This window comes from Pongo abelii, chromosome 4 (assembly GCF_028885655.2).
Source record: "Pongo abelii isolate AG06213 chromosome 4, NHGRI_mPonAbe1-v2.0_pri, whole genome shotgun sequence".
NCBI classification, from domain to species: Eukaryota; Metazoa; Chordata; class Mammalia; order Primates; family Hominidae; genus Pongo; species Pongo abelii.
In genome coordinates this window covers 85,705,709-85,727,518 of record NC_071989.2, presented here as the reverse complement: position 1 = coordinate 85,727,518, position 21,810 = coordinate 85,705,709, and the positions used below count along the sequence as shown (strand labels likewise).

Below are 21,810 nucleotides of genomic sequence, written 5' to 3'. Positions count from 1 at the left end.
GTTTGGACTAATGTCTGTTCTGATACATTAAAAACCTGAGAAACATAGTCTGCAGTAATACAGATTCAAGTATGTTGTTGGAGATTCATTCTTGTCCTCCAAGAAAGCCTCATCTCCTTCATTTCATTAACCTCATAAAAACGTCCACCCTTCACTTGTCAATTTTTTCTCTGCTTGGTTCCAACTTAGAGAATTATGCAGTTGGTACATGCCTATAGCTAGTAACTGGGAGAGCCAGATCTAAGAAGCTGTGTCATGATGTTCTCATGGCAGTAGAACCAAACTGAAATTTCATAAAAAGTGTAAGAGAATTTCTTCTGAGGGGTATGTTTTTAAATGATAATTAACATTAACTATTTTAGCTATAAGCAACATGTTCTTCATGTTTGTTAGCTCATAATCTCATAAAAACTTTGTTATTTCAAATAATACCTTTTATTTTAGGAAATTACAATTTCTGTAATATTATATGTTAATTTGTAGAAGTTGTATTAGTAGCAATATAAGATCATTGAATCGTGTGGAAAAGACCTTAATGAAAGAAAATTACTCTTTTGAAATCTTTTTATTAATATTTTATTAATGTTTACATGATTTTTATTTTATTTTATTTTATTTTATTTGAGATGGAGTCTTGCTCTGTCATCCAGTCTGGAGTGCAGTGGCGCAATCTTGGCTCACTGCAACCTCCGTGTCCCAGGTTCAAACGATTCTCCTGCCTCACCCTCCCAAGTAGCTTGGACTATAGGCATGTGCCACTACGCCTGGCTAATTTTTGTATTTTTAGTAGAAATGGGGTTTCACTATGTTGGGCAGGTTGGACTCGAACTCCTGACCTCAGGTGATCTGCCTGCCTCGGCCTCCCAAAGTGCTGGGATTATAGGTGTGAGCCACCGTGCCTGGCTGCAGAATTTTTTAAAACTGTAAAAAAAATTCATCAATAGGAAGCAGTTGCATCAATTGTGAACCATATATGTTATGAAATATTACTAAATTTTAATAACATAATGATTCATCGACCTTTATAGTCATTAAAAATTCCATCCTTTGAATTAAATACATATTGAAGAAATACAGTAGTGCAAGTAATCCTCTGTAAAATGTTCATATTTTTGTAAATGCATATTAAAATCAAACCATATAAAAATATGTTTCTTATGGAAGTGAACTCAAAAACCTATATGATAGTATGTTCTTTTTTTGTGTGTGTATGTTTCTTTTTTTTTTAAATTATTATTATACTTTAAGTTTTAGGGTACGTGTGCACAATGTGCAGGTTAGTTACATATGTATACATGTGCCATGCTGATGTGCTGCACCCATTAACTCGTCATTTAGCATTAGGTATATCTCCTAAAGCTATCCCTCCCCCCTCCCCCCACCCCACAACAGTCCCCAGAGTGTGATGTTCCCCTTCCTGTGTCCATGTGTTCTCATTGTTCAATTCCCACCTATGAGTGAGAATATGCGGTGTTTGGTTTTTTGTTCTTGTGATAGTTTACTGAGAATGATGATTTCCAGTTTCATCCATGTCCCTACAAAGGACATGAAGTCATCATTTTTTATGGCTGCATAGTATTCCATGGTGTATATGTGCCACATTTTCTTAATCCAATCTATCATTGTTGGACATTTGCGTTGGTTCCAAGTCTTTGCTATTGTGAATAGTGCCGCAATAAACATACGTGTGCATGTGTCTTTATAGCAGCATGATTTATAGTCTTTTGGGTATATACCCAGTAATGGGATGGCTGGGTCAAATGGAATTTCTAGTTCTATATCCCTGAGGAATCGCCACACTGACTTCCACAAGGGTTGAACTAGTTTACAGTCCCACCAACAGTGTAAAAGTGTTCCTATTTCTCCACATCCTCTCCAGCACCTGTTGTTTCCTGACTTTTTAATGATTGCCATTCTAACTGGTGTGAGATGGTATCTCATTGTGGTTTTGATTTGCATTTCTCTGATGGCCAGTGATGGTGAGCATTTTTTCATGTGTTTTTTGGCTGCATAAATGTCTTCTTTTGAGAAGTGTCTGTTCATGTCCTTCGCCCACTTTTTGATGGGTTTGTTTGTTTTTTTCTTGTAAATTTGTTGGAGTTCACTGTAGATTCTGGATATTAGCCCTTTGTCAGATGAGTAGGTTGCGAAAATTTTCTCCCATTTTGTAGGTTGCCTGTTCACTCAGATGGTAGTTTCCTTTGCTGTGCAGAAGCTCTTTAGTTTAATTAGGTCCCATTTGTCAATTTTGGCTTTTGTTGCCATTGCTTTTGGTGTTTTAGACATGAAGTCCTTGCCCATGCCTATGTCCTGAATGGTAACGCCTAGGTTTTCTTCTAGAGTTTTTATGGTTTTAGATCTAACATATAAGTCTTCAATCCATCTTGAATTAATTTTTGTACAAGGTGTAAGGAAGGGATCCAGTTTCAGCTTTCTACATATGGCTAGCCAGTTTTCCCAGCACCATTTATTAAATAGGGAATCCTTTCCCCATTGCTTGTTTTTGTCAGGTTTGTCAAAGATCAGATGGTTGTAGATATGTGGCATTATTTCTGAGGGCTCTGTTCTGTTCCATTGATCTATATCTCTGTTTTGGTACCAGTACCATGCTGTTTTGGTTACTGTAGCCTTGTGGTATAGTTTGAAGTCAGGTAGCATGATGCCTCCAGCTTTGTTCTTTAGGCTTAGGATTGACTTGGCGATGCGGGCTCTTTTTTGGTTCCATGTGAACTTTAAAGTAGTTTTTTATAATTCTGTGAAGAAAGTCATTGGTAGCTTGATGGGGATGGCACTGAATCTATAAATTACCTTGGGCAGTATGGCCATTTTCACAATATTGATTCTTCCTACCCATGAGCATGGAATGTTCTTCCATTTGTTTGTATCCTCTTTTATTTCCTTGAGCAGTGGTTTGTAGTTCTCCTTGAAGAGATCCTTTACGTCCCTTGTAAGTTGGATTCCTAGGTATTTTATTCTCTTTGAAGCAGTTGTGAATGGGAGTTCACTCATGATTTGGCTCTCTGTTTGTCTGTTATTGGTATATAAGAATGCTTGTGATTTTTGTACATTGATTTTGTATCCTGAGACTTTGCTGAAGTTGCTTATCACCTTAAGGAAATTTTGGGCTGAGACGATGGGGTTTTCTAGATATACAATCATGTCATTTGCAAGCAGGGACAATTTGACTTCCTCTTTTCCTAATTGAATACCCTTTATTTCCTTCTCCTGCCTAATTTCCCTGGCCAGAACTTCCAACACTATGTTGAATAGAAGTGGTGAGAGAGGGCATCCCTGTCTTGTGCCAGTTTTCAAAGGGAATGCTTCTAGTTTTTGCCCATTCAGTATGATATTGGCTGTGGGTTTGTCATAGATAGCTCTTATTATTTTGAGATACATCCCATCAATACCTAATTAATTGAGAGTTTTTAGCATGAAGGGTTGTTGAATTTTGTCAAAGGCCTTTTCTGCATCTATTGAGATAATCATGTGGTTTTTGTCTTTGGTTCTGTTTATATGCTGGATTACATTTATTGATTTGCATATGTTGAACCAGCCTTGCATCCCAGGGATGAAGCCCACTTGATCATGGTGGATAAGCTTTTTGATGTGCTGCTGGATTCTGTTTGTCAGTATTTTACTGAGGATTTTTGCATCAATGTTCATCAAGGATATTGGTCTAAAATTGTCTTTTTTGGTTGTGTCTCTGCCAGGCTTTGGTATCAGGATGATGCTGGCCTCATAAAATGAGTTAGGGAGGATTCCCTCTTTTTCTATTGATTGGAATAGTTTCAGAAGGAATGGTACCAGTTCCTCCTTGTACCTCTGGTAGAATTCGGCTGTGAATCCATCTGGTCCTGGACTCTTTTTGGTTGGTAAGCTATTGATTATTGCCACAATTTCAGAGCTTGTTATTGGTCTATTCAGAGATTCAACTTCTTCCTGGTTTAATCTTGGGAGGGTGTATGTGTCGAGGAATTTATCCATTTCTTCTAGATTTTCTAGTTTATTTGCATAGAGATGTTTATAGTATTTTCTGATGGTAGTTTGTATTTCTGTGGGATCGGTGGTGGTATCCCCTTTATCATTTTTTATTGCGTCTATTGGATTCTTCTCTCTTTTCTTCTTTATTAGTCTTGCTAGCGGTCTATCAATTTTGTTGATCCTTTCAAAAAACCAGCTCCTGGATTCATTAATTTTTTGAGGGGTTTTTGTGTCTCCATTTCCTTCAGTTCTGCTCTGATTTTAGTTATTTCTTGCCTTCTGCTAGCTTTTGAATGTGTTTGCTCTTGCTTTTCTAGTTCTTTTAATTGTGATGTTAGGGTGTCAATTTTGGATCTTTCCTGCTTTCTCTGTGGGCATTTAGTGCTATAAATTTGCCTCTACACACTGCTTTGAATGTGTCCCAGAGATTCTGGTATGTTGTGTCTTTGTTCTTGTTGGTTTCAAAGAACATCTTTATTTCTGCCTTCATTTTGTTATGCACCCAGTAGTCATTCAGGAGCAGGTTGTTCAGTTTCCATGTAGTTGAGTGGTTTTGAGTGAGTTTCTTAATCCTGAGTTCTAGTTTGATTGCACTGTGGTCTGAGAGACAGTTTATTATAATTTCTGATCTTTTACATTTGCTGAGGAGAGCTTTACTTCCAACTATGTGGTCAATTTTGGAATAGGTGTGGTGTGGTGCTGAAAAAAATGTATATTCTGTTGATTTGGGGTGGAGAGTTCTGTAGATGTCTATTAGGTCCGCTTGGTGCAGAGCTGAATTCAATTCCTGGGTATCCTTGTTAACTTTCTGTCTCGTTGATCTGTCTAATGTTGACAGTGGGGTGTTAAAAGTCTCCCATTATTATTATTATTATTATTTTTTTCTTCTTCTTCTTCTTCTTATTATTATACTTTAGGTTTTATGGTACATGTGCGCAATGGGAGTCTAAGTCTCTTTGTAGGTCACTCAGGACTTGCTTTATGAATCTGGGTGCTCCTGGATTGGGTGCATATATATTTAGGATAGTTAGCTCTTCTTGTTGAATTGATCCCTCTACCATTGTGTAATGGCCTTTGTTGTCTCTTTTGATCTTTGTTGGTTTAAAGTGTGTTTTATCAGAGACTAGGATTGCAACCCCTGCCTTTTTTTGTGTTCCATTTGCTTGGTAGATCTTCCTCCATCCTTTTATTTTGAGCCTATGTGTGTCTCTGCACGTGAGATGGGTTTCCTGAATACAGCACACTGATGGGTCTTGACTCTTTATCCAATTTGCCAGTCTGTGTTTTTTAATTGGAGCATTTAGTCCATTTACATTTAAAATTAATATTGTTATGTGTGAATTTGATCCCGTCATTATGTTAGCTGGTTATTTTGCTCATTAGTTGATGCAGTTTCTTCCTAGCCTCAATGGTCTTTACAATTTGGCATGATTTTGCAGCAGCTGGTACCAGTTGTTCTTTCCATGTTTAGTGCTTCCTTCAGGAGCTCTTGTAGGGCAGGCCCGGTGGTGACAAAATCTCTCAGCATTTGCTTGTTGTCTGTAAAGTATTTTATTTCTCTTTCACTTATGAAGCTTAGTTTGGCTGGATATGAAATTCTGGGTTGAAAATTCTTTTCTTTAAGAATGTTGAATATCGGCCCCCACTCTCTTCTGGCTTGTAGAGTTTCTGCCGAGAGATGCGCTGTTAGTCTGATGGGCTTCCCTTTGTGGGTAACCCGACCTTTCTCTCTGACTGCCCTTAACATTTTTTCCTTCATTTCAACTTTGGTGAATCTGACAATGATGTGTCTTGGAGTTGCTCTTCTCGAGGAGTATCTTTGGGGCGTTCTCTGTATTTCCTGAATCTGAATGTTGGCCTGCCTTGCTAGATTGGGGAAGTTCTCCTGGATGATATCCTGCAGAGTGTTTTCCAACTTGGTTCCATTCTCCCTGTCACTTTCAGGTACAACAATCAGACGTAGATTTGGTCTTTTCACATAGTCCCATATTTCTTGGAGGCTTTGTTCATTTCTTTTAATTCTTTTTCCTCTAAACTTCCCCTCTCACTTCATTTCATTCATTTGATCTTCCATCACTGATACCCTTTCTTCCAGTTGATCGTATCAGCTCCTGAGGCTTCTGCATTCTTCACGTAGTTCTTGAGCCTTGGCTTTCAGCTCCATCAGCTGCTTTAAGCACTTCTCTGTATTGGTTATTCTAGTTATACATTCGTCTGAATTTTTTTCAAAGTTTACAACTTCTTTCCCTTTGGTTTGAATTTCCTCCTGTAGCTCGGAGTAGTTTGATCGTCTGAAGCCTTCTTCTCTCAACTCGTCAAAGTCATTCTCTGTCCAGCTTTGTTCTGTTGCTGGTGAGGAGCTCCGTTCCTTTGGAGGAGGAGAGGCGCTTTGCTTTTTAGAGTTTCCAGTTTTTCTGCTCTGTTTTTTCCCCATCTTTGTGGTTTTATCTACTTTTGGTCTTTGATGATGGTGATGTACAGATGGGTTTTTGGTGTGGATGTCCTGTTTGTTAGTTTTCCTTCTAACAGACGGGACCCTCAGCTGCAGGTCTGTTGGAGCTTGCTAGAGGTCCACTCCAGACCCTGTTTGCCTGGGTACCAGCAGTGGTGGCTGCAGAACAGCGGATTTTCGTGAACCGCGAATGCTGCTGTCTGATCGTTCCCCTGGAAGTTTTGTCTCAGAGGAGTACCCGGCCGTGTGAGGTGTCAGTTTGCCCCTACTGGGGGGTGCCTCCCAGTTAGGCTGCTCGGGGTCAGGGGTCAGGGACCCACTTGAGGAGGCAGTCTGCCCATTCTCAGATCTCCAGCTGCGTGCTGGGAGAATCACTGCTCTCTTCAAAGCTGTCAGACAGGGACCTTTAAGTCTGCAGAGGTTACTGCTTTTTGTGTGTCTGTGTCCTGCCCCCAGAGGTGGAGCCTACAGAGGCAGGCAGGCCTCCTTGAGCTGTGGTGGGCTCCACCCAGTTCGAGCTTCCCAGCTGCTTTGTTTACCTAAGCAAGCCTGGGCAATGGCAGGCGCTCCTCCCCCAGCCTCACTGCCGCCTTGCAGTTTGATCTCAGACTGCTGTGCTAGCAATCAGCGAGACTCTGTGGGCGTGGGCCCCTCCGAGCCACGTGCGGGCTATAATCTCCTGGTGTGCCGTTTTTTAAGCCCGTTGGAAAAGTGCAGTATTGGGGTGAGAGTGACCCGATTTTCCAGGTGCCGTCTGTCACCCCTTTCTTTGACTAGGAAAGGGAACTCCCTGACCCCTTGCGCTTCCCGAGTGAGGCAATGCCTCCCCCTGCTTCGGCTCGCGCACGGTGCGATGCACCCACTGTCCTGCGCCCACTGTCTGGCACTGTCTAGTGAGATGAACCCAGTACCTCAGATGGAAATGCAGAAATCACCTGTCTTCTGCGTCGCTCGTGCTGGGAGCTGTAGACCGGAGCTGTTCCTATTCGGCCAATTTGGCTCCAGCCTATGATGGTGTGTTCACAGAGGACACTATAGAAACATTTACATGAGTTTTAAAAAAAATTTTTAAAATAATTTTATCATTATTTTTTAAGTTCCAGGGTACATGTGCAAGATGTGCAGGTTTGTTACATAGGTAAACGTGTGCCATGGTGGTTTGCTGCACCTATCAATCCATCACCCAGGTATTAAGCCCAGCATCCATTAGCTCTTTTCCCTAATGCTCTCCCCACTAACCCTCCCCTCAGAGGCCCCAGTAAGTATTGTTCCCCTCGCTGTGTCTATGTGTTCACATTGTTCAGTTCTGAACTTATAAGTGAGAACATGTGGTGTTTGGTTTTTTGTTCCTGCATTTGTTTGCTGAGAGTGATGGCTTCCGGCTTCATCCATGTCCCTGCAAAGGACATTATCTCGTTCCTTTTTATGGCTGCATAGTATTCCATGGTGTATATGCACCACATTTTCTTTATGTAGTCTATCATTGATGGGCATTTGGGTAGATTCCGTGTCTTTGCTATTGTGAATAGTGCTGCAATGAACATATGCGTGCATGTATCTTTATAATGGAATGATTTATACTCTTTTGGGTATATACCCAGTAATGGGATTGCTGGGTCACATGGTATTTCTGGTTCTAAGTCTTTGAGGAATCAGCACATTGTCTTCAACAATGATTGTACTAATTTATGTACCCACCAACAGTGTAAAAGCATTCCTATTTCTCTGCAGCCTTGCCAGAATCTGTTTTTTGAGTGTTTAATAATTGCCATTCTGAGTGGTATGAAATGGTATCTCATTGTGGTTTTGATTTACATTTCTCTAATGATCAGCAATGTTGAGCTGTTTTTCCTATGTTTCTTGGCTGCATGTATATCTTTTTTTGAGAAGTGTCTGTTCATATCATTTGCCTACTTTTTAATGAGGTTGTTAGTTTCTTGTAAATTTGCTTAAGTTTCTTGTAGGTTCTGGATATTAGCCCTTTGTCAGATGGACAGATTGCAAAAATTTTCTCTCATTCTGTATGTTGTCTGTTTGCTCTGATGATAGTTTTGTTTGCTGTGCAGAAGCTCTTTAGTTTAATTAGATCCCATTTGTCAATTTTTGCTTTTGTTGCAGTTGCTTTTGGCGATTTCATCATAAAGTCTTTGCCCATGCCGATGTCCTGAACAGTATTGCCTAGATTTTCTTCTAGGGTTTTTATAGTTTTGGGTTTTACATTTAAGTCTTTAATCCATCTTGAGTTAATGTTTGTATAAGGTGTAAGGAAGGGATCCAGTTTCAGTTTTTCACATATGGCTAGCCAGTTCTCCCAGCACCACTTGTTAAATAGGGAATCCTTTCCCCATTGCTTGTTTTTGTCAGATTTGTTGAAGATCAGATGGTTGTAGAGGTGTGATTTTATTTCTGAGTTCTTTATTCTGTTCCATTGGTCTATGTGACTGTTTTTGTACTAGTACCATGCTGTTTTGGTTACTGTGGCCTTGTATTATATTCTGAAGTCAGGTAGCGTGATGCCTCCAGCTTTGTTCTTTTTGCTTAGGATTGTCTTGGCTATGTGAGCTGCTTTTGGTTCCATATGAATTTTAAAATAGTTTTTTCTAGTTCTGTGAAGAATGTCAATGGTAGTTTAATGGGAATAGTGTTGAATCTATAAATTGCTTTGGGCAGGATGGCCATTTTCATGATATTGATACTTCCTATCCATGAGCATGGAATATTTTTCCATCTGCTTGTGTCCTCTTTGATTTCCTTGAGCAGTGGTTTGTAGTTTTACTATTATAATATACTGCCATAATCTTAAACATTTGTACAGCAAAATAAGCAATACATACATATCTTTCATTAAAATAATGTAATTGAACTCTTATAAAGTATGTTAATTAACAATGAGGAAGAAATGGAATGAGTAGATGGTTATAAATAGCAGCTTTTTATGTACATTTTGATGATTTTATTTGTTAGTAATAGTGCTATGTCTGTTAATACAGCACTTTCATTATGTATCACTTTCAGGTAGAGTTTGAACATTTGTTTAATTAACCATGACTTAAGATTGTAGGTGAGTGCTTATGCTTAGAGCATTTAATTATTTGTGTTTTATTGGTTTACTAATGTACTTAACAGAACTGCTTTAGCCTGGAGCTCCATAAAGGAACAGTCACTCAAGTCCAGCTTTGATATAAAAGTATATCTCACTTATAGTCTTTTTATTAAGCACTAAAAGACAACTAGTGTGTTTGTTTTGAATTCTGTATTCAAAGGAAGGTGATAATGTTATGATTTCTAGTTTAATTTTGAAGATGAGTATTAGTATAAATACTTTTGTTTTCAAAGAGTATAAATTTTGTGAGTTTTCTCTGAATAATTTTATAAGATTTTTTGCCTGTGGATTTAAAAAGCACTGAGGTAATATTATTCCTATTCTGAGAAAACTAAAAGTTGTACTTTTGATGAAAGGTGTTTTCCAGTGATATTTATGTCAAGATTTAAGGAAAGATTGTGTAAAATCTGTAGGCACCTAGCAAGGGAAAAATACTTAAGTGATATTAACCTAAAACATTTTAGATAATTTTCTTTATTGTTATGTATAATAATGCATAAATACAACAAATTGCTTTTAAGTGAGTTACTGATTTTTATCTCCTGAATTTTATTCAATTAAATGTTTTTTAAAAGATAATTTAGATTCACATGAAATTGTAAGAAATAATTGAGAGAGATCTGGTATAAGCTTTACTCAGTTTTCCCCAATAGTAATATCTTGCAAAACTCGAATACAGTGTTACAACCAGGGTATTGACATTGATACAGTCAAAACAGAACATTTCTATCACAGGGAGTCTTCATGTTGCTGTTTTATAGCCAAACCAACTTTCTTCCAAATGCTTAACCTTACTCCCAACCCTTAACCCCGGCAACCACTAATCTTTCTGTTTCCATAATTTTGTTATTTCAAGAATGTTATATAAATGGAATTATATGGTATATAACCTTCATTGTAGATTATCCATTTTGTCATTCTATAATGTCCTTCTCTGTTGTAATTTTCTTTGCTCTGAAGTGTACTTTATCTCATATTAATATAGTCATTCTGCTTTCCCTTGATTAATATTAGCATGCTATGTATTTTTCCATCCTTTTACTTTTAACCTGCCTTTATCTTTATGTTTATAGTGAATTTCTTATAGGCAGCATATAGTTGAGTCGTGGGTTTTAATCTACTTTGCCAGCCTTTGTCTTTTAATTGGCATACTGATTTACATTTAATCTAATTATTTATTTTTAAGGCTTAAGCTTCTCATTTAGTTTTTTGTTTTTTGTTTGTTCTCTCTAGTCTTCATTTCTCTTACTGTGGGTTATTTCAACATTTTTTAGAATTCCATCTTTGCTTATCTACAGTTAATTTGAATATATCTCTTTTTTTATTAATGAAAACCTATTTTTTTGAAATTTTTTAGAGACAGGGTCTCACTCTGTTACCCAGGCTGGAGCACAGTGGCTTGATCACAGCTTACTGAAGCCTCAAACTCTTGGGCTCCAGTGATCCTCCCACCTCAGCCTCCTGAGCAGCTAAGACTATGGGTACATACCCCCATGAATGGCTGAGTGTTTTTTTATTTTTTTACTTGTAGTAGAGGCAAGGTTTTGCTCTGTTGCTCAGGCTGGTCTAGAACTCCTGGTCTTAAGTAATCTTTCTACCTTGGCCTTAAGTAATCTTTCTACCAAAGCACGAATATATCTCTTTGTGTAGCTTTTTTAGTGCTGTAGGTATTACGTTTTACATGCATAACTTATCATCTTACCATCACAGTCTACTGGTGTCCTCATGTTACACTTCAAGGGGCAAACTTTTTAACCACTTAACCTCCCTTTGATCTCTTTTTTCTCTCTACTTTATAAATAGTTTTCTTAGGAATGTCCTTTACGTGCATTTAGAACCGTATCAGTGTTGTAACTTTTCTTCAACCATCTAACATAATTTAAAAGACTCAGAGGAGAAGGAAAAACTATTATATGTACTCATATTTTTCCTTGCCATATTCTTTCTTCTTTCCTGCTGTTTGAAGATTCCATCTTTTATCATTTCCTTTCTGTCTAAAGAGCTTCCTTTAGCCATTCTTTCAGAATAGGTCTGCTTATGACAAATACTCCAGTTCTCCTTTATCTGAAAATGTCTTGATTTTCTCTCCCTTCATTCCTGAAATAAATTTTTGCTAGATATAAGATTCTTTGTTGATAGTTCCTCTCCATCAGTTGGTCTCCTGTGTTCTGTCCTCCATGGTTTTTGATGAGAAATCTGCTGTCATTAGACTTGTTTTTCTGTTACTGGTGAAGTGTCATTTCTCCTATGCTGCTTTCAAGATTTGTTTTTTCTTTGTCTTTAGTTTTCAGAGGTTTTACTATAATGTGTGCTGTTTTGGATTTCTTTGGGTTTCATCCTGTTTAGGGTTTACTCAGCTTCCTCAATTTGTAGTTTTATTAGCCAAATTTAAAAAGTTTGCAGTCATTATTTCTTTGAGTTCTCTTTCAGCTCTTGCCTCTGTCTCCTCTCCTTCTAGGATTGATTAATAGATGAAAGGAATGTTAGGTCTGTTGTTGTAGTTTCATCGGTCCCTGAGACTCTGTTTTTTTTTTTTTTTTTTGAGACAGAGTCTTGCTCTGTCGCCCAGGCTGGAGTGCAGTGGCCAATTTCGGCTCACTGCAATCTCTGCCTCCCGGGTTCATGCCATTCTCCTGCCTCAGCCTCCGGAGTAGCTAGGACTACAGGCACCCGCCACCATGCCCAGCTAATTTTTTGTATTTTTTTTAGTAGAGGCGGGGTTTCACCATGTTAGCCAGGATGGTCTCAATCTCCAGACCTCATGATCTGCCTGCCTGGGCCTCCCAAAGTGCTGGGATTATAGGTGTGAGCCACCGCACCTGGCCTGTTTTTTAGTTTTGATTTTTTTTTGTCCCTAGTCTATTTTATCTTTGTTATTCAGATTGGGTAAATCTTGTTGTTCTGTGTTCCAGTTTACTGATTATTTCTTTTGTCCCCCTCCTCTGCTTTTGATCCCACTCATTAGGTTTTTAGTTTTGGTTCTTGTATTTGCCAGTTGTAACAGTTTTTATTTGGTCTTTATATCTTCTATTTCTTTCTTTAGACTTTATAATTTTTTTTTTTTTTTGGAGATGGAGTCGCCCAGGCTGGAGTGCAGTGGTGTGATCTCCGCTCACTGCAACCTCCGCCTCCTAGGGTTCAAGTGATTCTCCTGCCTCAGCCTCCTGAGTAGCTGGGATTACAGGCGTCCACCACCATGCCTGGGTAATTTTTGTATTTTTAGTAGAGATGGAGTTTCACCATGTTGGCCAGGCTGGTCTCTAACTCCTGATCTCGTGATCTGCCCACCTTGGCCTCCCAAAGTGCTGGGATTACAGGCGTAAGCCACTGTGCCTGGCCTTTTTTTTTTTTTTAGATGGAGTTTTGCTCTTGTTGCCCAGGCTGGAGGGCAATGGCGTGATCTTGGCTCACTGCAACCTCCGCCTCATGAGCTCAAGCAATTCTCCTGCCTCTCAGCCTCTCGAGTAGCTGGGATTACAGGTCTGCCCCACCAGCCAGGCTAATTTTGTATTTTTAGTGAGACAGGGTTTTGCCATGTTGGCCAGGCTGGTCTTGAACTCCTGACCTCAGGTGATCTGCCCACCTTGACCTCCCAGAGTGCTGGATGACAGGTGTGGGCCACTGTGCCCAGTCTAGACTATAATTCTTTGCTAAAACCTTCTATTTCTCTATTTGTTACCAGGATGTTCTCAATTGCTCATTGAAGCATTTTTTAATGATTTTTTTTAAATAATCAGATCATTCCAATATCTCTATTATCTTGGTATTGGCATCTGCTAGTTATCTATTTTTATTCGGTTTGAGATCTTCCTGTCTCCTGGAATGATGAATGATTTTTTAATTGAAACTTGGACATTTTGGATACTTTGAGACTGGATCTTTTTTAAACCTTCAGGTTAACTGGCTTTGTTTGATACCACTCTAGCAGGGAAGGGTGGTGGAAAGAGAGAGGGGTGCTGTCTCATTACTGCCAGGTCATAGCAGAAGTCCAGATTCCCTGCTCATCCTCCACTGACACCTCAGAGGGATTGTACTCATTGTTACCATAGATGAATGTGGGATTTCTGGCTCCCCAACCATCTTTCTCTGATAGCTGTCTGGCTAGGAGGGATACAAGGTACTGTTCTATGTGTGTCCTTCCCTGACAACCACCAAGGTGTGGGCGGGGCTGACTTTGGTTACTACTAGGTGTGGTGCTGCAAGTCCTGACTGTGCACTAGGCCACCTCTGACATCATCACAGTGAGGAGGAATAAGGTCACCTTGTCACTAATGGATGGGCTTGGAACTCCAAGCTTCTCACTTAGTCTTCACTGACAATATCAGGAATGCCTTGTTACCTCCTGGTAGAGATGAAAATCTTAATCTCATCCTGGCCTTTTCTGAAACCACCTAGTGAGGCGGTTGGGGCATCTCATTACAGCCTAATAAGGGTAGAAGTCTAGGATCACCATCTCAGGCTTTACTGATGGGGATGGGGGTAGGGCCATAATTTTTTATCTGGTGTTGGGCTGCACTTGAGCAGTTCCTTCTAAAAGTTTTATGTCTTGCTAGACTGCCCCTTTCCTTGTCCTTTGGCTAGAGAGAGCAGTTCTGGGGGTTTCTTTCATCTGCATTTGTTGCCAGCTTCTGCACCGAGCTGTGGATATGCGAAATAAAAAGAAAACCCAGGGAACTCACTGGTCTGTCTTTCTTTGGATCTTGAAGTTCCTATCCAGTCCTCCTCCTTTTTTGGCTTTCAAAGTCTTCTTATGTTTGTTTTATATATGTTTTACATGTAGTGTTCTGCTTTTCTAGAACTCTACTTAGTGAGAGAGATGGGGAAAAATACATCTACTTCATCTTCCTGGAAGCAGAAAGTATGTTTCAGATACCTGGTAACAGAAGTTACCTCTGAACAGTAGTTGAATTGGATGTGTGTGGCTATTATTGTGATTGTGTGGTTTTTTGTTTGTTTGTTTTGGGCACTAAATGCCTGTAGGCATATTTTATTGGCAGAGATAAAGAATTCAAAACAAAAAGCTAGAATCAACTCCTGTGGATATTTATAAATCTCAGACTGAGACATTTTCTTGACAACTCAGGGACCTAATTAACAACACTAGTTTTTATGTGTCAAACTTTACTATGATTTCTTTTATGTTACTATTCAAACAATGCTCCTCTTTTTTTGACTCTTTGATCTAGTTACAGAGTGGCTGACAATTTATGGAAATAGTTTTCAGGTTTTAGGTTGTATTATAGGTCTTGTTAAAATCTAATGGTCATATGTTCCTTTTGAGGGACTATAGGTATTTCTATGGGGATTTAATAGTCAAAAATTTACTTTGTAGTACAATAGAAGCACATCATCTATAGCACAGTAACTTGCTATAAAATATGAGAAAAATCAAGGCCTCTATTCGATATAAGTTGTGTAATATTTTTAAATTGCCTAAACAGAAGTATTCTACAGTAAAATGTTATTGTAGATGTTTAAAAGAAAGTTTTCTTTGACTGTATAATATGCGGATTTTTCAAGGTCTAAAGTAATCTTGGGATTGGATTTCTTTCATTGTAGGGTGATGAATTAGAAGACAATGAAAAGAATTTCTACGAATCTGATGATGATCAGAAGGAAAAGACTGACAAAAGGAAAAAGCCATATACTATGGATCCAGATCATAGACTTTTAATTAGAAATACAAAGCCTTTGCTTCAGAGCAGGAATGCTGCGGTATGTTAAAATCCTTATAAGAAATAATTCACTGGTTTTTAAAAAACAGCAATTAAAAATATCTCAATTTAGTAAGTGAGTCTGTGTGTACTAATGGAGCATTTGTTTGTTTACACACCAAATGACATGTAATGGATAGTTGGAAATACACTGTGAAATGTAAGCTATAGATTTAGAGACCTAACGTCTGGAAAGTAATACCTAAATATATTTCAGCCTTCCATGTTTCCAGGTGTACAGAGTTAGGTTTTGATGAGAATACCTGGTTTGGCCTGTTGGACTTCATTTACTTTTTAATGGTTTTGTTAATTGGCTTTTCTTAAGTTATTTCTAACTTATTTCTCAATTAGTTGGATTATATTAGCTCTTATATAAGGACTATGTATATTTATCAGTTATTCCATTGTGATTGAGGGTACTTGATCTGGTATTAGTCCATACTGTTTGTATCTGTCTGATAGAATTTTTAAGAGACTAACAAAGGTAATGCCTCACATATTATAAATGTAAATTGGCAGTAATAGTAATTAAAAATCATCTTTATTTGGGTCATAAAGTTTTTTTTGTTCGACACCTTTTTGTTTATATAACCATTTATATTTTAGAAGAATACATGTGCACTATACAAAATTAGAAAATACAGACCAGCAAAACTAAAAAGAAAATTAAAACATCATATTGTCAACACTCAGAAATCACTTATGTCTTAGTGTATTTTCTTCCAGATCTTTCTAATCTGCATAAGTGTACATATATTCATGGTTATACATACATATATATATATTTTTAACCAAGATAAAAATCATACTGTACATAGTATTTTCTAACCTTTTTTTCTCTAGTCAGTCCTCTCCGCTTTTTATTTTAATAAAATTTCATTTCATTTAATACCAATTGATCTTAAATTATTCTTTTTGGATGATTTATCCAAACCATTATCTTATGCATTGCGTCTTTTAAAGCCTCTCAAGTCTTGCAGAATGTCCTTCTAGGTTTGTCTGATTGCTGCTGCTTCTTTTTATTTTGTTTTTTTGTTTGCTATACCTACTGGAATGGGATGGTTGCATCTTTTATAGTGCCATTTAATTCTTTTATATTCTGTGTTTCCTGTTAACTGGCAGTTACATCCAAAGGCTTGGCAGATTTAAGTTAAACATGTTCTTAAAGATTTTAATTGAGAAAATATTCTTAATGAATTGTTCTGTTCAGTTAGTAAAAACTTCAAATATGTGGAATTTGCATTATTTTTTCTGATTCTTGAGAATTTAGAGCTTACAGCTTTGTATATCCAAGTTATCAACAACAATTTTTGTCTAATACCTAATAGTTTAGTTTCCAAATCATTATTCAGTAATCATGCCCAGTCATAACAAAAATATTATTTCATGGATGTTGTAAAATATGCTTATATTTTAATGTACTCAGCTTAGCCAGATGCTAGTTAGATAGCTATAATTTGCCATCTTAAACTCTACTTTATGAGTGATTCACTGTTCATTTAACTAGGTCTTAGAAATTGATTTTATAGTTCAAATACTTATGGATCAAAAATGTTCTCAAATAGTGAAACAAATAGTGGCAGTTTGTACTTTTGGTCCCAGTTTGTTTGGGTTCCCTGCTTACTTGATGCTGTAATAGAGGTGCTTTACTTTTTGTGTCAGTGTATTTTGGCACCTTGTTTTGGGATGCTGCTAAATATGAGTAAAGGCTAACTTTTGAAGAATTGTGGATAGATTTTTTTTCAACCTCATACTTAAGTTTATGGAGAGACTTTGAGAATTTCTTTCAGGAAACATAATACGTCATTGCTATGTAGTTTGTATTGGAGATAGATAATGAAAGCGGAATGTTAGGAGGCTATTCTAACAGTCTGAATAAGGTGACAGCGGCATGAATGGTTAAGAGTAGAAAAGTGTTTATAGGATGCATTTATTATGAACAGGCGTGATGTAACTGTAGAAGGCCTATAAGGTTGTATATTTTAGGTCTTTTTGGATTTTGAGGTTTTGGGAACTTTTTTTCATGGCGTTTACAAATTAGCCTATACATTTCAAATTCTGGGTATCAAAGAGACTTTCAACTGTTGGATTTCTAAATACTGAGGAAAAAGAGGCTCATTTAGTCCTTTTGGATTTTGGAGTACCCTAATATATTAGAACAGATGGCATGCCAAGTGGCAGCTAGAATTTTAAAGACATTGACATATATAGGAAGTACAGTTTGCTTTCTTACCAGTAGGATTGGACTTTTATTTGTAAGGGAAAAGGATTTACTATCTGTAAGATAGATTAAAATTAAGATTCAGCTTTCTTTTCTATCATTTACTAATACTTATTAGCCAGGTATATGCGTTAATATTTTTTTAAATGACTGATCTTGGATTAGGTCAATCATTAATTGAGATTCTTTTATAAGATTTAAAATTCAGGAGAGTTTATTTTGTAACTAACTTATATTTGCAGTTCACAAATGAAGAAATGAGATATTTTTGCATTTTTTAAATTCTCAACTAAGGTCCTAAAGCTATAAATCAAACTTGTAAGAAAGTACAAGAAATGGCAAACAGTAAATTTAGGACCCTGTATACTGTAATTTTTAAAACAGTTCTTTAGTTTCAGAAGAAACCTTTTTTTTTAACCTCAAACATTCTCCTGTGCTGTATACTATTTAGGCATATATATTAATAGAACTTTTGCTATATATTTGTTCAAACTTTATAGACCAGGCAGAATTAAATTAATATTAGTGTGTCCTTTGAGCCAAAGGCAGCGTTGGTAACATCTGTAGCTATGTCTCTGCAGTTGTCACTCTGAATCTGAGTGGAGAGGCACTTAGGGGAAACAGTACTCTTCTGTTTTGAGACAAAGAAATTCGAATCACCCTTTGTTTGTTTTGTTTCATTGAGACAGAGTCTCACTCTATTGCCCAGGCTGGAGTGCAGTGGCATGATCTTGGCTTACTGCAACCTCTACCTCCTGGGTTCAACGATTCTCGTGTCTCAGCCTCCCAAGTAGCTGAGATTACAGGCGTGCACCACCACACTTAACCTAATTTTTGTATTTTTAGTAGCGATAGGGTTTTACCATGTTGGCCAGGATGGTCTCACACCTGACCACAAGTGATCCACCTGCCTCAGCCTCCCAAAGGGGTGGGAGTACAGGTGTGAGCCACTGTGCCCAGTCTTTGAATCACCCTTATAATGGCTTTGAACCAGAAGCCATTTTTAAGGTTCTGTGTTTTTAAAAACAAGATTATTTAAGTGCTACTGCTATAGATGTATTTGTTTTAATGAAGTTTCTTTAATTGTAACTTAAATGTGCTGAGTTTTCTTTATTTCAGCCTACTAGTTAATGTTATCCTGGCTTCATTTAGAAAGTCATGCTTACAATTCTTAAAAAGCCCCAGTCTCAGAGCAGCAGCTGAGGAGCATGGAATTTCGAGTGTCTTGAGCTTTGCCACGTACTAGCTGTTACACCTTGAGCAGTTCATTCAGTGCCTCTTTTTTTTTTCTGAGGATGTATTCGTTTCATAGCACTGCCATACATATTGCCACAAACTGAGTGGATTAAAACAACAGAAATTTATTTTGTCACATTTCAGGAAGCCAGAAGTCTGAAATCACAGTGTAATCAGTATTGGTTTCTTCTGTACGCTCTGAGGGAGAAACCATCTCTTTCCTAGCTTCTGGTGATTGCCAGCAATCCGTGGCATTGCTTGGCTTATGGATGTATCACGCTAATTATCTCCATCTTCACGTGGCCTTCACTGTGTCTCTTTTTGTCCTTTTTTTTTCTCCTATAAGGACACTTTCACTCGATTTAGGGCTCATAACCAGCATGATCTCATTTCAATTCTTATATTAATAATTTCTGCAGAGATCCCACTTCCAAATAAGATCAGATTCTGAGGATAGAATTGGGCACTGGGGGTGGGGGACACTTCTTCATCTCACTACAAAGAGTATCATTCCATTTTACATCACAGGAATTTGTAGGACTTAGAGGAAATAATGTGTAGGAATGGATTTTGAAGTTGTAGAGTGCTGTAGTGTTCATAGTTCCTGTTATTTTTATGCTTTATCTTGTAGGTGGTTATGGCAGTTGCTCAGCTCTATTGGCACATATCACCAAAATCTGAAGCTGGCATAATTTCTAAATCACTAGTGCGTTTACTTCGTAGCAATAGGTAGGTCATGATTTTATATATATATTTTTTTCTTTTGTATTCCTTAAAAAGTAATGTTTGAACAAACGTAATCTTTCAGGCATTTAATGTATAACTATTTTAATCAATTGATCAGTAAGATTTCATACTTAAGGGGATTATTATAAAAGTCTTTATACATTTATCTCAAACTTAATGATAAGTACCGAGATTTTTTTAACCTCAAGCCCAAAGATATTGAAAATATTTTGTGGCATAATACTAGGGTGTCACTAGTAGTCTAGTATTAGTGTTTGAAATTTTTAGGAATGGCAATAATGATGTTTGGGAGTTTTGGTAAATCTGGAATCACTGAAAAACTATACTGAAGTGCTGTCAGATTGACTTACTCAATGTATTAATACATGGTTTTATATAGAGCAATGTCTATGATGAGTAATGTAGTTTATGCCAGAATTGTGCTTCCTATAAAGCTGGAATATTTAATTACTCTGCTTTGCTCCACTCTGAAAAGAGAGCTGTGTTTTTAACAGCTACTCATTTTAAAGATTGCATACTCTTAGTTTCAGATAGACAGACAGAAAGAGCATGCCACCTTCTTTAATTTTACCTCTTTATAATTTAGTGGTTTAGGTTAACAATTCAAAACAATTTATTGAGTTTCCATGACATATAACATGAGAATCATGATTTCGGGTTTAATTCAGACATTTGTTTTCTGTTTAAGTATACCTTCATTTCAGCTATATGACATACCTTAGCTATTTTTCAGTAATTAGTTGTTTTAATTTGAAACAATGTTTTTCATTGAGTGCTTGTTTCCACTAATTGGGATGGAAGGAAAAAACCATGTATTTATTTTTGCCCTTAACTGGAACTTAGTCCACAAATTTAGCTCTTGACTGGCTTAGTAACAAATGAGATGCCATTTCCTTTGTGTTCCTATTCTCCCTATCTTTATATCCAGCTATCATTTTTCTCTTTTGCTAGTTCAATATTTTTTTTTCCTATGGCTAGTTCAAAGGATATCAGAAAGACCTGGAATTGGTCTTTCACGTGAAGCCTTATACCAGATTCAGTTCATTTATTAGATATTTGGGTCTAAAAATAACATGACTACTTTTTAAATCTGGCCTTTGCCCTGGGAAGAATGAGTTATTTAATGAATTTATAATAACAGTGTGGTCATATTTACCCCCATTAACCCTAAGAATACCTTCCTTGGTTCAAAGCAGCTACAATGTTAACTTCATATTTTAGGAGTACTTTATTATAAAATTTGTTTTAACTATTCTTCATGATGAATCACATCTAATTTATTGGTATTTTATAGGAAAAGTGCATTAAAAAGGCACACGTCTAAGATTTACTAACAACTTTTCATTATTACATTTAAGAGTCTCATTCACTTGAAATTGTTGCTAATTCTTTTTCATTATTGTAGTGCTTACTCAAAGATGTTTCATTGGAACATATACCCAGTAAAAATTCTCTTTTGATTTCTAGGGAGGTGCAGTATATTGTCCTACAAAATATAGCAACTATGTCAATTCAAAGAAAGGTATGTATGTTCCGAACATGTAATTTAAGAGACACATGAACACATTAGTACCATAATGTATTTTTGTATTTATTTTTGTAATCTAGGGGATGTTCGAACCTTATCTGAAGAGTTTCTATGTTAGGTCAACTGATCCAACTATGATCAAGACACTGAAGGTATGTATGCTTTCATTTTTCAGAGGCTTTTAACACATTTGTTTTGAAGAGATATTTCTATAGCTTTTAGCATCTGCGGGATGCAGTCCTGCTTTTTAAAACACATTGATACAGTTAATGGTTTTTCTTTATACTTTTCAATCTATATTATTATATACTAATTAGTGTACTACATTCTGATAATGTAAAGTTAAGCCATGCTACCTACAACTTGAATAACTCACAGATTAATAAAGGAGACAGGCATTTAAATAAATAACTTCAGAGATTTGTTCCAAGATGGCCGAATAGGAACAGCTCTGGTCTGCAGCTCCCACCATGATTGACGCAGAAGATGGGTGATTTCTGCATTTCCAACTGAGATAACTGGTTCATCTCACTGGGACTGGTTGGACAGTGGGTGCAGCCCCAGAGGGTGAGCTAAAGCAGAGTGGGGCATCGCCTCACCCAGGAAGCACAAGGGGTCAGATGATTTCCCTTACCTAGCCAAGGGAAGCCGGGACAGACTGTACCTGGAAAAACGGGACACTCTCACCCAAATACTGCGCTTTTCCCAAGGTCTTAGCAACTGGCAGACAAGGAGATTCTCTCCCATGCCTGGCTCAGCAGGTCCTACGCCCACAGAGCCTTGCTCGCTGCTAGCACAGCAGCCTGAGATTGAACTGTGAGGCAGCAG

The 21,810-nt window shown here is 37.4% G+C and overlaps 1 protein-coding gene across 3 annotated transcripts in view; it reads left to right on the top strand.

Moving 5' to 3' along the window:
- The window catches only part of AP3B1 (adaptor related protein complex 3 subunit beta 1), a 293,463-nt gene that overhangs the window by 104,598 nt on the left and 167,055 nt on the right, over positions 1-21,810 (top strand). For all 3 annotated transcript variants that reach the window (XM_002815683.5, XM_024247265.3, XM_054555656.2), the window contains exons 8-11: positions 15,096-15,251; positions 19,339-19,436; positions 20,922-20,976; positions 21,063-21,134. In XM_002815683.5, the coding sequence (XP_002815729.2) occupies positions 15,096-15,251; positions 19,339-19,436; positions 20,922-20,976; positions 21,063-21,134 (381 nt within the window). The remainder of the gene's footprint in view (positions 1-15,095; positions 15,252-19,338; positions 19,437-20,921; positions 20,977-21,062; positions 21,135-21,810) is intronic.